The 15,052-nt window shown below is 39.7% G+C and overlaps 1 protein-coding gene across 6 annotated transcripts in view; it reads left to right on the forward strand.

The window, feature by feature from the left end:
• PHF20 (PHD finger protein 20) overlaps nucleotides 1–15,052 on the forward strand; it is a 146,541-nt gene that overhangs the window by 114,798 nt on the left and 16,691 nt on the right. For all 6 annotated transcript variants that reach the window (XM_077872953.1, XM_077872957.1, XM_077872955.1 and 3 more), the window contains 4 exons: nucleotides 2,663–2,761; nucleotides 3,848–4,012; nucleotides 4,974–5,152; nucleotides 12,292–12,391. In XM_077872953.1, coding sequence (XP_077729079.1) covers nucleotides 2,663–2,761; nucleotides 3,848–4,012; nucleotides 4,974–5,152; nucleotides 12,292–12,391 — 543 coding nt within the window. The remainder of the gene's footprint in view (nucleotides 1–2,662; nucleotides 2,762–3,847; nucleotides 4,013–4,973; nucleotides 5,153–12,291; nucleotides 12,392–15,052) is intronic.

The raw sequence follows: 15,052 nt of genomic DNA on the forward strand, positions 1-15,052 counted from the left end.
ATACCCTCACTCTAGGCTCTGTGTGTGGTCTTGTAGGATTGCAGGGAAGGATGCCCTGCCCCTGGGTCCTGGAGTGGGGAGTAGGAGTGCGTCCCTGCAGGAGATTTCTTGTGTATGAGTTCTGCCTATTGTCACCTTGTCTGCTTCTGTACCTCAGGGCATCACCTACTTTAGCTTAGTCAATGATGGACAGTTCTTCTCGTTAGTTCTGCCCCCTCAGGCCATGAGTGACTTCACAGTTTTCAGCTGATAGCCAGGGTGAGCCTCTGAAGACTTTCTCTTCCCTCTGTGTTCAGAGTACATAGGCCTCGATAGAACAACTTTCTAGAATAGCTCTTCTTTTTATCCTCATTGTTTACTCCTCTAATTGAAGCTGCAGGAGGGGACTCTTTAAAGTTTAAGGTGACCACATTTCAGACCATCTGCAAGACTTGGGATACTTTTAGTTACAAGTAACAGGAAATCCTATTTGTATTGACTTAGTTAAAATCAGTTGAATCTGATTGTTTACCTTACCCCGTAATTGCTTTGTGATCATCTTGATTCCATATCATAATCACTTGAAGAGTGTTTTTGATGCCCCTGGAAACATTATACTAAGTAAAAGAAGCCAGACACAGAAGGTCACGCGTTGTGTGATTGCATTTTTATGAAATGTCCAGAATAAATAAATCTGTACCCACACGTGTGAATTGGTGGTCTGATAGGGGTTGAGGGGCTGGGGAGAAACTGCTTAGTGGTAAAGAATTTTCCTTAGGAGTGATGGGAATGTTTTAGAGCTAGGAAGAGCTGATTGCACAACATTGTGAATGTACTACATATCACTGTTTTTGTTTTTGTTTTTGTTTTTGTTTTCCACAGCTTATCAAAGCTTAATTGTGCAATGAACTGCCCTTATTTATTTATTTATTTATTTATTTATTTATTTTTTCCTGCCCATATTTAAATTGTATAATTTGAAGAGCAACATAGTCAAGATAGTAAATACATCTAATTGCCTTCCACATTTTCCCCATGCCCCCTTTTTTCTATTTAAAAAAACTTTTTTTAAGATTTTTTTTTTTAATTTATTAGACAGCATGCATGTGCACATACGAGAGAGAGAAAGAGAGAGAGACACTCAGGGGCAGAGTGAAAGGGAGAAGCAGACTCCCTACTGAGCAGGGAGCCTGACACAGGGTTCTGTCCCAGGACCCGAGGACCATGATCTGAGCCACCCAGGCGCACCCCCACCCCATGCCCCTTTTTAATTCCTCCTTTCCACCCATCCCTTCCTTTCATCAAGAAGCCACTACTCTGCCTTCTGTTTTTATAGATTACTTTTCATTTCTAGGATTTTATACAAATGGGATCATGAATTTTATCTGGCTCCTTTCACTTAACATACTTACCTTGAGATTCACTTACTTTACTGCACATATTAATAATTCATGCTTTTATTGCTGAAAAATATTCCTTTGTGTGATCCAACTACAGCTTAAGTGAGCATTCATGTACACATCTTTGTGTAGACACAGTATCTCTTCTCCTGAGTAAATATCTAGGAGTAGAGTAGTTAAGTCCTAGGATATGTGTGCTTAAACACTTCTTTACACAGAGTAAGGTATGATCAATTACTTGAAATGCTATGGACATATTTTATAAGCAAAACAACTGGGTTTTTGCAATGGTAGAGCTATTGTTAACTTTGAAAACTGATAATAGTCTCAGAGTGATAGGTGAGAAACTTTTTAGAATAGAATTAGGAAAAACTATGAAGTGAGAAGTTTGGACAGGGAGTGTTGATGGACTTGAGTTTGCTATGAAGAGTAGCAGATAAGGAAGTTGTGGTATTTCGAAGGTGTCAACTGTCATTTTTAAAGGAGTAATTTTACATTATGTGAATTGTACCTCAATTATAAAAAAAAGAAACAAAATGTTTGACATACAGGTCACACCTTAAGCCATGTAAATCAGCATCTCTGTGGGTGGGACCTGGGCATTCACTTTTTAAAAATCTCACCCAGTGATTGTAATATATAGCCAATGAGGAGTCATGGTCTATGTAGGGTTGGCAAACTCAACCTGTAAAGGGCCAGACAAATATTTTCAGCTTTGAGGGCTATAAAGTCTTCATCTTCACTCCTCAACTCTGCTGTTGAAGCATGAAAGCAGCCACATCATCAATATGTAATGAATAAGCCTACTGTATTTTAATAAAACTTAAAATAACAGGTGGTGGGCCAGAGTTTGCTCACCATTGATCTAAAGGCTAGATGATGGAGAAGGCGGTTCCAGAGCCTTGAGAGAGATAGAAAATAACCTCCTAGGCAGAACCAGATCTAGAACTCTGTTCTGTTGCTCATTTTATTTTTCATTATTTTTTTTTAATTTTTTAAAAAGGATTTTATTTATTTATTCATGAGAGACACAGAGAGAGAGAGGCAGAGACATAGGCAGAGAGAGAAGCAGGCTCCATGCAGAGAGCCCAATGCAGAACTCGATCCTGGGACTCCAGGATCACGCCCTGGGCCAAAGGCAGGCACTCAACCACTGAGCCACCCAGGCATCTCTGTTGCCTGTTTTAGTTCTTCACATTGGACATACTTACTTGAGAATAAACATCTTAGTGTTGAAAACAAAATGTTAGAAAGCCAAGACTAATACTTATTTTTAATTCCAGCTGCAAAAGATAAGGAAAAGAATAAAGAGAAGAAATTCAAAGAATTTGTGAGAGTGAAGCCAAAGAAAAAAAAGAAAAAGAAAAAGAAAACCAAACCTGGTAATTTTTTATCCTTTGGGGTGTTTCACTTGGGTTTCTTACCATGGGTGTGGAGGGATTACTTTGTCCCCAGTCCTGGTCTCTGAGCTTGCATGGAGGAGAAGAGGGTCCAGAAGGCCTTTACAGGAGCTTGTGGGCTCAGCCTCCCCTTGGTAGGGGAGGAATCTATTCATCCAGGTGTTACAAGGCCATATTGGCATTTAGGAAGGCCTTCTTTCTTGCTGCACTGGCCAGTGTTACCTGTCATATGGTAGTGCGTGTGAAAGCATTATAGTAGAAGATATATAGATGAATGACTGTATTTGTTTGCACACACAACTCTTTCTTTTTTTTTTTAAGACTTTATTTTTAAGTAATTTCTACACACAACGTGGGGCCATAACTCACAATGTGGGGCCATAACTCACAAGAGTTGCATGCTGTACAAGCTGAGCCAGCCAAGTGCCCCTTGTACACACAACTCTTGTTCTTTTTTTTTTTAAGGTTTGTTTGTTCATTTGTTTATTTATTTATTTATGAGAATAGAGCTGAGGTTGAGGGACAGAGGCAGAGTGAGAAGGAGAGAGATTCTTAAGCAGACTCTGTGCTGAGCACAGAGCCCAAAGTGGGGCTCGATCTCATGATCCTGAAATCCCAACCTGAGCTGAAGGCAGATGCTAAACTGGCTGAACCTCTCCGGACCTCTACACACAACTCTTAAAAACATATCTCTGGACCCTTTCAATAAAGGATTCACTTCTTATAAAGTGTGTGTCTAGCTCCTACAAAGATGTTGGTTAAGAAAATCAGTGTTTCAACTTTGGGAGCCAAAGGGATGCCATGTTTTATTCTTAATGTATCTTCTGGCTTAGAAAAACAGTCTTATCAGAAAAAAGGGGAGAAGGGTGATGGTGAGGAGGAAGCTTTTGGTTTTGAGGTTCTTGGGGGTTGCTAGAAGTATTAATCCCTAAATCTGTCCCTTTATAGTTTAATTGCCTCTTTGTCTTGGAATTATTTGAACAGTGAAGCTATTGGTTGGATAGGATTGATTCTGGAATGCCCTGATAATATGTGGGGGTGCTAATTCCTCTTGATCCTGTCTTCCAGAATGCCCTTGCAGTGAGGAGATCAGTGATACCTCCCAGGAACCTTCTCCACCCAAGGCATTTGCTGTCAACAGGTGTGGGTCCTCACATAAGTCTGGGGTCCATATGAGCCCACAGCTCCATGGCTCAGAATCTGGAAACCATAAAGGGAAAGTGAAAGTATCTGGTAAGGAGGCTGTCTGCTGACTTGATCATTTGTAATAGCACTGTACTCAGAGAAGGCTGGATTATGTTGATACTGTAACTTACTCCCCAGGCCCTCTGCAAGTACAGTCTGTTTTCAAAATAAAGAAGTACATCAACTAAAGCAAAGGCTATTAGGTGTGCCTTTTCTGAACTTCCCTTCTCTCCAACTTTGGTCTTAGTTGGTCTCTTACCTCCAGCCAGTATGTCTATAACCAAATCCATCATACCCCATTCTCTTTCACACCTGCCCCTTTCATTCCTGCATTTCTTATTGATGGACTCTATATCTAACCTGGTTGCTTGGGGGAATCTGAGTCAACCTTGAATCATCTTCTCTAGCAATTTAGAGAGTGATTGTGAGTTTATGAGTTAATATAATAAATATATGGAAAGTACTTAGAACAGTGTCTGGTACAAAATAAGTGATCAGTAAAGGTTAGCTGTCATTATAACTAATCAGGCACCGAGATCTAGTGATTCTGGTTCTGATTATCCCTGGAATCTGCCCCTTCTTCATTTCCCATTGTCTACAGAGTTTTAAAGGTGGCTCTGGATGTAGACTTGACAGTAAGCCATTCTGGCTGGAAGAGATAAGGTTGAGGAACATGTTTAAGTCATTAGGATGATGATCTGTGTAGTCCATGAGAAGTTGCAGCTTCTCTGTCAATGAGCTCTGTGACCTTGAGTTGCCATTTACTATGGGCCTCACTCTCAGTAAAATGAGGAAATCAAGTTCAGTTCATCACTAGGCAGCATATATCATTTGGGTTATTGCTAGATGACAGGCCCAAGGAACAGATTGGAGGTCCTGTTTCCCAGCTCTGTGAAAGTTCATAGAGGAGTGAGGCTAGAAGGTCACTTCCACTCTTAACATTCTAGGTTTTTGAGAATTTTGTAACTATACTTTAAAATTGTGACTGTTGTTTTTCCTTTCCTCTCAGAGGAGGATAATCTGAGTGAGTCTTCTTCTGAGAGCTTTCTTTGGAGCGACGAAGAGTATAGTCAAGATGTTGATGTGACCACCAACCCAGACGAGGAGCTCGATGGGGATGACCGCTATGATTTTGAAGTGGTCCGCTGCATCTGTGAGGTTCAGGAGGAAAATGACTTCATGATTCAGGTAGGTAGAGCTTCTAGGAGACAAGCATAGAAAAACACAAACTGGTCCTTGGAATTTTGAGGAACTGCAGTTTGAATGAGTCATGTTAGAATCCCCGGCCCGATAGACAGTATTATCAGCAGCACATTGAGATTTACTCTTTAGTTTGGCTTCCACTGAATCACAGGCTGGCGTAAATAGCCTATTAATAGCCTAAGAGAGGACTTGAAACATCACTGAGTCTGAACACCTCCTGCTCCAGGCACCTCCAGTTGCTTGGGGCAACTGGGACCCACAAATGGGAAGGGCCTTGCCTGTGGTCACACAGTGAGGAGTTAAACAGCAGGGATCTGAATCTCTGGAGTAGTAGTTGAATCTTCTTATGGTCCCTTACATTCTCTCCGATGTAAAATTTCTATATGGCCTTAAGAAATGGAGGCCAGTTTTATAACTTGTTTGTTTCTTGTTCTTTAATTTCCTAACATTTGTATCTGTCATCTTCATCTCTGGGATGTGCCTGTGGTGTAGGCCTCCCTGTCTCCTTGGGGACAGCATCACTGGCCTGCACCTGCTTGCCTCTGGCCCTTCTCTTGCTCTTAATGACAGTTCTGGTGGAGGTGGTTGCTGGCTGGCTGACTCCAAAGGCTGTCATAAATACCCTGCGTGTCTTGGCAGCTGCCTGGACTATCCAGGGAACCTGAGTTTTTCAAGTAAGTCATGGTTATGTTGGATAGGATTCTTTGGCGTTTCTTTGTTTTTCAGTAGCCTTCATGCTAACCTCTGGGAATTCAGAGTACATAAATGGTCTCAAATAGTACCTGATTATTTATGACCTTTAGTAAGCCTTAAGTCAGTGGTTTTCAAACCTTTTCAACATCAGAACCCTTTTCCTAATGAAATTTTTCATAGAACCACAAAATGTATAATAAGTTTAAAAGCAGTAGCTTTGAAGGTTCAGAATAGATCGTCTTCACTTTTGAGTTTGAAATGTGAATGGCATGCTTTTTCCCATGAAGTCTGATATACATTCAGGGTTGTGCATGACAGTTGCCAAGAAACATTTCAGTGACTGTAGTTTTTCTCTTTTTGTGAGATGGGGCTGTATGGGTGACTTTTTCCTAAAGTGCATGCTGTGTGATCACTTTTAATCAGAGATGGGAGGGAAAGCTTTGTTCCAAGTATAGCACAATACTGAGCTAACCTGGTAGTACAGAGTTATGTGTACTGGTGGATGTGTTGTCTTAACTTTTAAGTTTGGGACACATCTAAATGTACATTTTTTTGTTTTAGTTTTTAAAAAATCTTATTTTTTAAAATATACCCATTTACACAACCCTTGAAGCTCAGTAGATTACAATTTATAAACTCTTACACAACATGGAAACTATTGTTTAAGTAGAATTTTTTTTTTAAGTTTGGTTTTTAAAAGGATGTTGCAGATGGTTTTTATCCTCTCTCTGGACATTTGATAAATTCTGGGCCTTGGAAGCCTGATTTGGTCTTCATTTGTCCATAGAAATGTTTAGTGGGTGAGTAATGACAGCCCTTCCTCGCAGGGCTATTCCAGCTAATCAGTGTAAGAGACCTAGTTCTGATCTACTGTACTTGTTCCTTTGACTTTTCTGTAAGTAGCAAAGATGATGGGATGTTCAAGGAGGTAGAACTTGTCATTATGTGCTCTATGAAGAAACTTAAGTTGGAGCTGTTGAGGCCATACCAGCTGTTGTAGGGCAGAGTCAGGATCATCTCCAGCTTCCCAGGCCGTGGCTTCCCCTAGTTCACCTCACATCAGTGCTTGTGGCTTCCTGTCTTGTATGTGGTGATGATGATCTCACTTCAGAATGCCTCGAGTTTTGCCTTAGAAGACTTTTCTCTGCTGTCCACTTGCTGTCCAGCTGGCTTTGTGGTATAGAGGGACAGTTTTTGACTTTCCCTGTCATTGTGAGCAATGTACTTTTTCCACTCAGTAACTTTATCAAAAGACATACATTTGGAGGGAGCTAACTGGAACATATATAATTTAAACTTTCTAAATATATTCATTATCTAGTTTTAAATGCATTCATCATCTAGGAAGATTCAATTATTATTTTTTAAATAAAATTTTTTACTTACGTTGGTAATTTGTACCACCTTAGAATACATTTAGAGTTTGTTTTCTAGAAGGTGCATGCATTAAGGAGTAACTTTCTCTGATCATTTTCATTATCTGATTGGTATTAACATACTCAAGTAAATTATTATTTGATTTTTATTTACCAGTGCTAATAATTTAAATCGTTGGGAGGTTAAAATCCTACTTAATAATTATGAATATTTGCAAAATCTGGGTAACTACATAAAAATGAACATCAGGAAATCCATTTGATATTTAAATTGTCGTAACTGCTCTAGGGCAGGTTTGGGCAAACTTTTTCTTAAAAGGGCTAGGTGATAAATATTGTAGGTTTTGAGGGCCATATGTTATTTATTGCAGCTACTCAGCTTTGCCTCAATCACCCATAGGCATTGCATAATAAATGAACATGGATGTCCTCATATGATACTTTGCTTACGAAAATAGGACTTGAACTGAATTTAGCCTTTGGGCTGTAGTTTGCTCTAGACTAAAATATGTATATTAGGTGTAAAACCTAGCAAAAGTTGTATAGCAGCTCTGTTTTGTTTTTTTAAAGATTTTATTTATTTATTCATGAGAGAGACAGAGACAAGGCAGAGACATAGGCAGAGGGAGTAGCAGGCTCCCAGCAGGGAGCCTGATGTGAGACTTGATCCCGGTACTCTGGGATCATGCACTGAGCCGAAGGCAGATGTTCAACTTTTGAGCTACCCAGGCGTCCCTTGTATGACAGTTTTAACCAGAAGTCCATTTTAAAAGCTTTGTTTGTTTTAAAATTCATATTATTTGTTTGTTGCTAGCTAATGCGTTCACATAGTTTAAAGTCTAAAAGTTATACATAGGTATACAGAGAAAAATTTGACCCCCACTTCCCCTTCCTTGGAAACAGCCTTTATCAGCTTCTTGTGTAGCATTCTGGAAACACTCTGGCTAAGCAAGCAATAACAAATATGTTGTCTTCTGTTTTATCTTTCTTTCTTTCTTTTTTTTTTTTTTGTGGAAAGATAACAAAATTTACCATTTTTAAGTGTATATAGCATTAGGTGAATTGGCATTCATGTGAGTACATTCACATTGCTGTGCAACCATCTTTTAAAAAAAACACAAATATTACTTTTTATGTAGTATTTTTAGTATCTTTTCTCATTTAAAAATATAGAAGTTGAAGCCTATTCCATTTTGAAACATAAAAAAGCTTCTTCATTCTTTTTTATGGCTGTTGCATAATGGAAGGATCATCATTTATTTATGTTGATGACATTTAGATTGTTTCTAACCTTAACAGTAATGTAATGAATAATTTTGTTTATGTACACCTGTCGGACCAAGTTTTGAAAGTAGAATTCCTGGGCCACAGGTTATGTGCATGTATAATTTTGACAAGTATTATTTGTCATAGCAATATTACATAAATCCTTGTTGGAGGCTGTGCCAACAAACAGTCTTATGAGCATCCTTTTCAGTATAGGGTATTATCAAACTTTATTTTTGCTCTTCTGATAAGTGATAAAAAGGAGTGCCTGGGTAGCTCAGTCCCCTGAGTGTCTGACTCTTGATTTTAGCTCAGGTGATGGTCTCAGGATCCTGAAATCGAGGCCCTCATCAGGCTCTGCACTCAGCAGGAAGTCTGCTTGAGATTCTCTCCCTCTCCCTCTCCTTTTGCCCCTCCCCCTGCTGGCATGCTAGTGCATGCTCTTTCTCTAAAATAAATTTTAAAAAAATAAAAAATAGGTGAGTAAATAGCCTATTGGTATAGCCATTTTGTAATTTTTTTTAAAAGATATTTATGAGAGAGAGCGTGAGTGCACATGAGCCAGGGGAGGGACATAGGGAGAAGGAATAGCAGATGCCCCGCTGAGAAGGGAACCCTACTTGGGGTTTGATTCCAGGGCCCAGGTATCATGACCTGAGCTGAAGGCAGATGCTTAACTGAGCCACCCACGCATCCCTGTATTTATTTTTAAATAAAAAATTTTTAAAATTTCATATTTGTAGCATTTGGAAAATGCAGAAAATCGCAAAGAATGAAACAGTTACCCAGAATATTTTTACCCAGGGATAAGCACCGTTAATATTTTGGAATACACATGTTTATATAAATGAAAATTATGCCCTATAAATAGTTTTTCATGAGAATAACACTTTCAGGATAAAAGTGTTATAAACATTTCAGGCAGTACATAAACATATAAAGAATTACTTGATGTTTATATCTAATCCCCAAACCTAGAAATATTAATCTGTATGCATATTATTAGTTTAAATTATTTCACATTAATTTATATTAATTTAAGTAACTACATTATTCTTTTAGTGGTTGATGTGAAAATGCATCTTTTTATTTAAGAATTAAATATTTTCCTTTGACCTGTCTGTTCATGTCCTTTATCCATTTTTCGTTGGATGGTTGGTCGTTTTCCTACTCATTTGTATAGGCTTTTGTAGATCTTGCTTTGTATTGGGTGTGAGAATAGTTACAACTAACTACTTGTACCCACTTTGCCATCTGTCTTTTGACTTTCAGATTTTTAATTTGTTTTTATGAGTCAACTCTATCAAATGTTTCTTTTTTTTTTTTTTAAGATTTTATTTACTTACTCAGAGACACAGAGAGAGACAGAGACAGGAGACGCAGGCTCCATGCAAGGAGTCTGATGGGACTCATATGGGACTCGATCTTGGGACCCTAGGGTCATGCCCTGAGCCAAAGGCAGACACTCAACCGCTGAGCCACCCAGGTGTCCCTATATCAGACTTTTCTTTAGTGGCTTCTGCAACTTGAATAACAAATTGATTCCTCATTGGAAGTTCATAAAAGTTTACAGAAAAATTTGTAACAGAATTTTCCCATGGTTGATTCTGGTACTTTTGAAGTTTCACTTCTTCTTAAAGCGATGTAAATATTTGATCCACCTGGAATTTATCCTGGTATAAGGTGTGAGGGCCATGGCTCCCCAATTGTCCCAACACCATGCCCCATTACTGAAATGTCGCCTTTGTTTATTTTATTTCCATATGTATTTGGATCACTTTTTGGATTCTCCTTTTCTGTTGCTCCATCTGTCTATATATTTGCTTATACAATTCTATTTTAATTATTTTATCTTTATTTACCTCTGATAGGGCGATAACCCCTTTTGTTCTTTTTTATAAATTTCCTGGCTATTAATTTTAGGATCAGCTTCTATCCAGTTCTGCAGTTATTTATTTATTATTAATTTGGTACTACCTTATTATTATAAATTTACCTGTTACCTAGAATGACTTCCTTACAATGACTCTTGCTATCCTGGAATAAGATATTCCTTACCAACTAGTCTTTGTGTCCTTTAAATAGTATTTTAAAATTTTCTTCGCAGAGATCTTGCATGTTTTATTCTTAGATATTCTTGGATATCTTATTCTATTCTTAGATAGTCTTAGGTTTATTCTTGGATATTTTATATTTTCTGCTATTATTCTTGTTCATTTCTAAATTTTAGCTTTTAAAAACAAATAACATTTTTCAGCCAAACCCATATGAAAAAGTTAATTTGAAGTTTTCAACTTCCATGTATTTGAATTTTAGTGAATGCCTGTTCTCAAGAGATTTCAAAAGTCATTAGTGAAACAGACTTTCATTCTTAATTCTGCTTTTTGCTACTAACTCTTTATTGTTGTGCACCCTTTACTTTCCCCATGAGCCTTAGTTTCTTCATCTGTAAATTAAAGAATCTGGATCGGATCTTAGCTGAAGTGTGACTTTCAGCTTTGCCTATGTTGATTCTGATGCAGTTAGCATCCTAAGAGATTCCCAGCTGCCTACAAAAGCTCTCTTAATGCTGGGGCCTGACTCCAATAGCTGAGGACCGTCTGAGCTTTAGTCCCTGTGGCCAGGGTGGTGGCCTACCATCAAGGCTGTGCTGGGAAGGATACACATTGTCCACCTTGCAGAGCTTTCTGTTTGGTTAGGTAGTTAAAGGCTTAGGGTCCTGGTTTAAGATTGCATGAAGTCTCCTGGTATCTCATTTGGCATTGCTTTTCCTTTCCATTCCCTCCAGACCCTTCCTTACCCTTCAAGTTTACTATCCTCAGGCCATCCACACAACTCCCAGTGCTGCCTTCATTATCTGCTCCTTTCTTTCCCTCTTTCCCTCCTGTTTCTCCTTCTCCCCACTTCCCCTCTAGCCCCTTACTCACTTAAGGCAGTGGAGCCTCAGAGTAAAAGAACTAGCTTTGCCACTAGCCAGGCCTGTGTTCTGATCCACTGTTGCCTCTCTTCAGCTGTGTGACCTTTGGTAAGATTTAGAGAGAATAAACTCAAAGTGTTAGCATGTGCTTTTTCCAGGAGGTATCAAAGTAAATTAGGTTGCCCAGTCGTAGTAGTAATATGTGCCTGATACATGAAGACTGTGTGCTGGGCTCTGTGATGGCAGTTTTTCTATATAACCCCATGATTCCTCACAAACAGTTCCCACGGTCAGTAGGAAGAGTACCCCATTTGCAAGTGGGAAAACTGAAACCCAGGGAGGGGAAGTGACCTGTTAAAGGTCACACAACTAATGAATATCTGAGCTAGAATTCAGACTCAGTTTTTTGTCTTTTCAAGTTAGTCTTCCTCTAAGGACTTGAACATTTTTTTCCCTCTGTTCTCATAAAGTGACTAGAAAAGTGAAAGCCTCTAGAAACAGGAGTGAAAATAGTCATTTTTCTTAGATTAGCATGGTTTTATAGATCTAAATGGTCTTCATCTGTGCTGTCCGGTACAGTAGCCAGTAGCCTCATGTGGCTTTTAAGCACTTAAGACATGGCTAATAGGACTAAGGAGTTGAATTTTAAGTTAATTTAAATTTAAAGAGCCACAGGTGGCTAGTGGGTGCCATTGAGGCTGGCACAGTTGTAGATGAGGGGTTGCAGCTCAGGTCCTGAGTAGGTCATTTGGGAGCATTCTCCCTCCCCTTTCCTTCTCCCTCCCACTGCCCCTCCCACCACAGTGGGGGTTGTTTTTGGATGGAGGATACCTTCTTGAGTTTAATTTTTATTGCTTCTTTAATTCTAACAGTGTGAAGAGTGCCAGTGCTGGCAGCATGGGGTCTGCATGGGATTACTGGAAGAAAATGTGCCTGAGAAATACACCTGTTATGTTTGCCAAGACCCTCCAGGTAGAGATTTCTGGAGTCAGGGATTTTAACAATATGTAACCTTTTCCACAGCCAACCATCCAGCAGCCTCACTGTCTCTGGTCTGAGAGTTACTTCTCTGACATGGCTAGACTGACTCCTTCTTGCCCCTGTTGCTAGCCTACCTGGTAGCCTGCTATCCTGAACTTTGCAGTGAGAGAGCATGTGTGAAGCTTGTGGAAAGCCTAGCCTTGAGCTATAATTATTTTTTTATTGTAAAAATTGTATAATATATGATCTACCCTCTTATCAAATTTTTAAGTGTACAGTACAGTATTGTTTATAAACTATTAGCACAATGTTATACAGCAGATCTCTAGAACTTTTTCATCTTGCATGTCATGACTGAAACTATAAACTGTGGAATGCTTTACAGGTTTGCGTGTTTAGGGGCCATGCCAGTCTTCTCTGTATTGGGCTAGTTTTACAGTATGTACTGCTGGAGTAAGCACCTTTTGCTTTTATTGAAGGTTCTTGAAGATGTGGGTGGTCTTTGGCTTTTTGGGGCTGTTGGAGGGTTAGGAACCTGCCTCTGCTCCCTCTGGTGGCACCTGCCTTCCATTGCATCATTGCCACATGGAGGAGAGACACCATTGAGGGGAAGGGGAAAGGTGTAGTTGATAGGGCTTGACTGCTCTCCAAACCAGCTAATTAATTCTGTAACAAGATCAGTTAGTTTCATTGTTCCATAGCTGCATGGCTGGCCTGTGGCTTTTGGGTTCCCCTTTCCAGAAGTCTTACATATCTGTGGTTCTTGTCTTGCCGTCAGTGGGGTGGTGACATCTTTTCCCTTCACCACCTGTAAGATTTCTCCTTTTGGCTCCAGTCCCATGATCTCAGGTGAGGCAAGGCTAGACAATGCTTAAGTGCCTCTACTTCTGTTGATCCTTTTTGTCTTATGAAGTGGGCCTGGCAGGGACTCCTAGTCCCTTTTTTGCTTATGAGGAAAAAATTGATGCCCAAGGACATGAATGACTTTCCCATTCTCATTAACCAAATTGGAATTAGAACTGATTTGTGGTGTCAAATCTTGATTTTGCTGGTTGTGAAGAAAGGGGCTAGTCACTGTAGTTTGTGTTCTAGCAAGTGTGTCCCCTTGGGACCTGATGACTTCTGTTGTGACACTGTATCTCCTTGTGCTAGATTAGTCCACAGATGGAGAGGAATCTGCTCATTTGTCCCTTTATTCTAAGGAAAGAATATGGCCAGAAGATTAGTTTATGAATCATAGAATATTATTGATGGGCAGGATCTCAGAGACCACTTAGTTCAGCCCTGACATTTGATAGGTGGGCAAGTATAGGCCCAGAAGGGACATGAGGCTAAGATCAGTCAGCAACTTAGTGCCAGATAGGAGACAAGAGCCATGGTCTTTGACTTTAGTTTTAGCAAATAGGTGGTACTGTTCTAAATCCTGTTGCTTAGGCCACTCATGCAGCAGCTGCCTCTGAAATGCCACACATAGTCCCTAGGGCTCCTTAGCACTGTTTAAAAATCTCTTTTGCCTACTTTATTATCTCTCACTCCTTCCCTCCCTTTACTTTTCCCTTTTTACAAACCCTACACACCATCTTCATCAACTCCTCTGCACTTGCTGAACTTTTACAACTCTAATTGCCAATGCTATAAATAGACTCCTCCTTGAATTGAGTACTCTGTGTCTTTTAAATTTATGTTTATATTTTATAGTCTATGTTTGACTCTGCAGTGTCTTAGACCAGAATTTTGACCTAACAGATTTCTTTTTTTTTTTAAGATTTTAAAATTTATTCATTTGAGAGAGAGGGAGAGACAGAGCCCAAGCAGGGGGTGAGAGAGAGGGAGGAGAAGCAGACTCCCTGCTGAGCAGGGAGCCCCATGTAGGCCTTGATCTCAGGACCTGAAGATCATGATCTGAGCTGAAGACAGATGCTTAACCAGCTGAGCCACCCAGGCACCCCCAGATTATTCTTTAAAGGTTACTTAAAGAGGGGATCCCTGGGTGGCTCAACAGTTTAGCACCTGCCTTTGGCCCAGGGCACAATCCTGGAGTCCCAGGATCGAGTCCCACGTCAGGCTCCCAGCATGGAGCCTGCTTCTCCCTCCTCCTGTGTCTCTGCCTCTTTCTCTCTAATCATAAATAAATAAATAAATAAATCTTAAAAAAAAAAAAAAAAGGTTACTTAAAGATGTTTTTAACAGAATTGATGACATCCCTACCATGTGTTTTAGTAAAGCCAGAAAGAGCCCAAAGACCTTAGTAGGGATTGTATGGTTATTTCAGGGTTTTTATAGATATGGAGAGGTAAACGCTTGTCTGGTTGAAAGTTGTTCCCTAGGCTTTTGGAGCAGGAAACATCGCTGAGTCCTGTGTAGTTACAGTTCTTCCTGAGGATCCTTGTAATAAACAAGACCACGGAAACCATCCAATTCATCTGTTACTGCAATAGATGGGAAATGAAGGTGCAGAGAAGGGAGGGCGCCTATTTTTTATATTTAGTAAGGTGGGAGGTAACAGTTGGAAGGGGGACTTGGAGCTTCTTTACACTTGATAAATCCATTCAAGATTCTTCTGCCAAATGCTGGGGATACAACCATGAACAAGATGGTTCCTATTATTTTTGCTCTAAGTGGGGTTTGGGCCAGAAACAGATGTCAAAATAA

Source organism: Canis aureus, chromosome 26, assembly GCF_053574225.1.
Source record: "Canis aureus isolate CA01 chromosome 26, VMU_Caureus_v.1.0, whole genome shotgun sequence".
Lineage (NCBI taxonomy): Eukaryota > Metazoa > Chordata > Mammalia > Carnivora > Canidae > Canis > Canis aureus.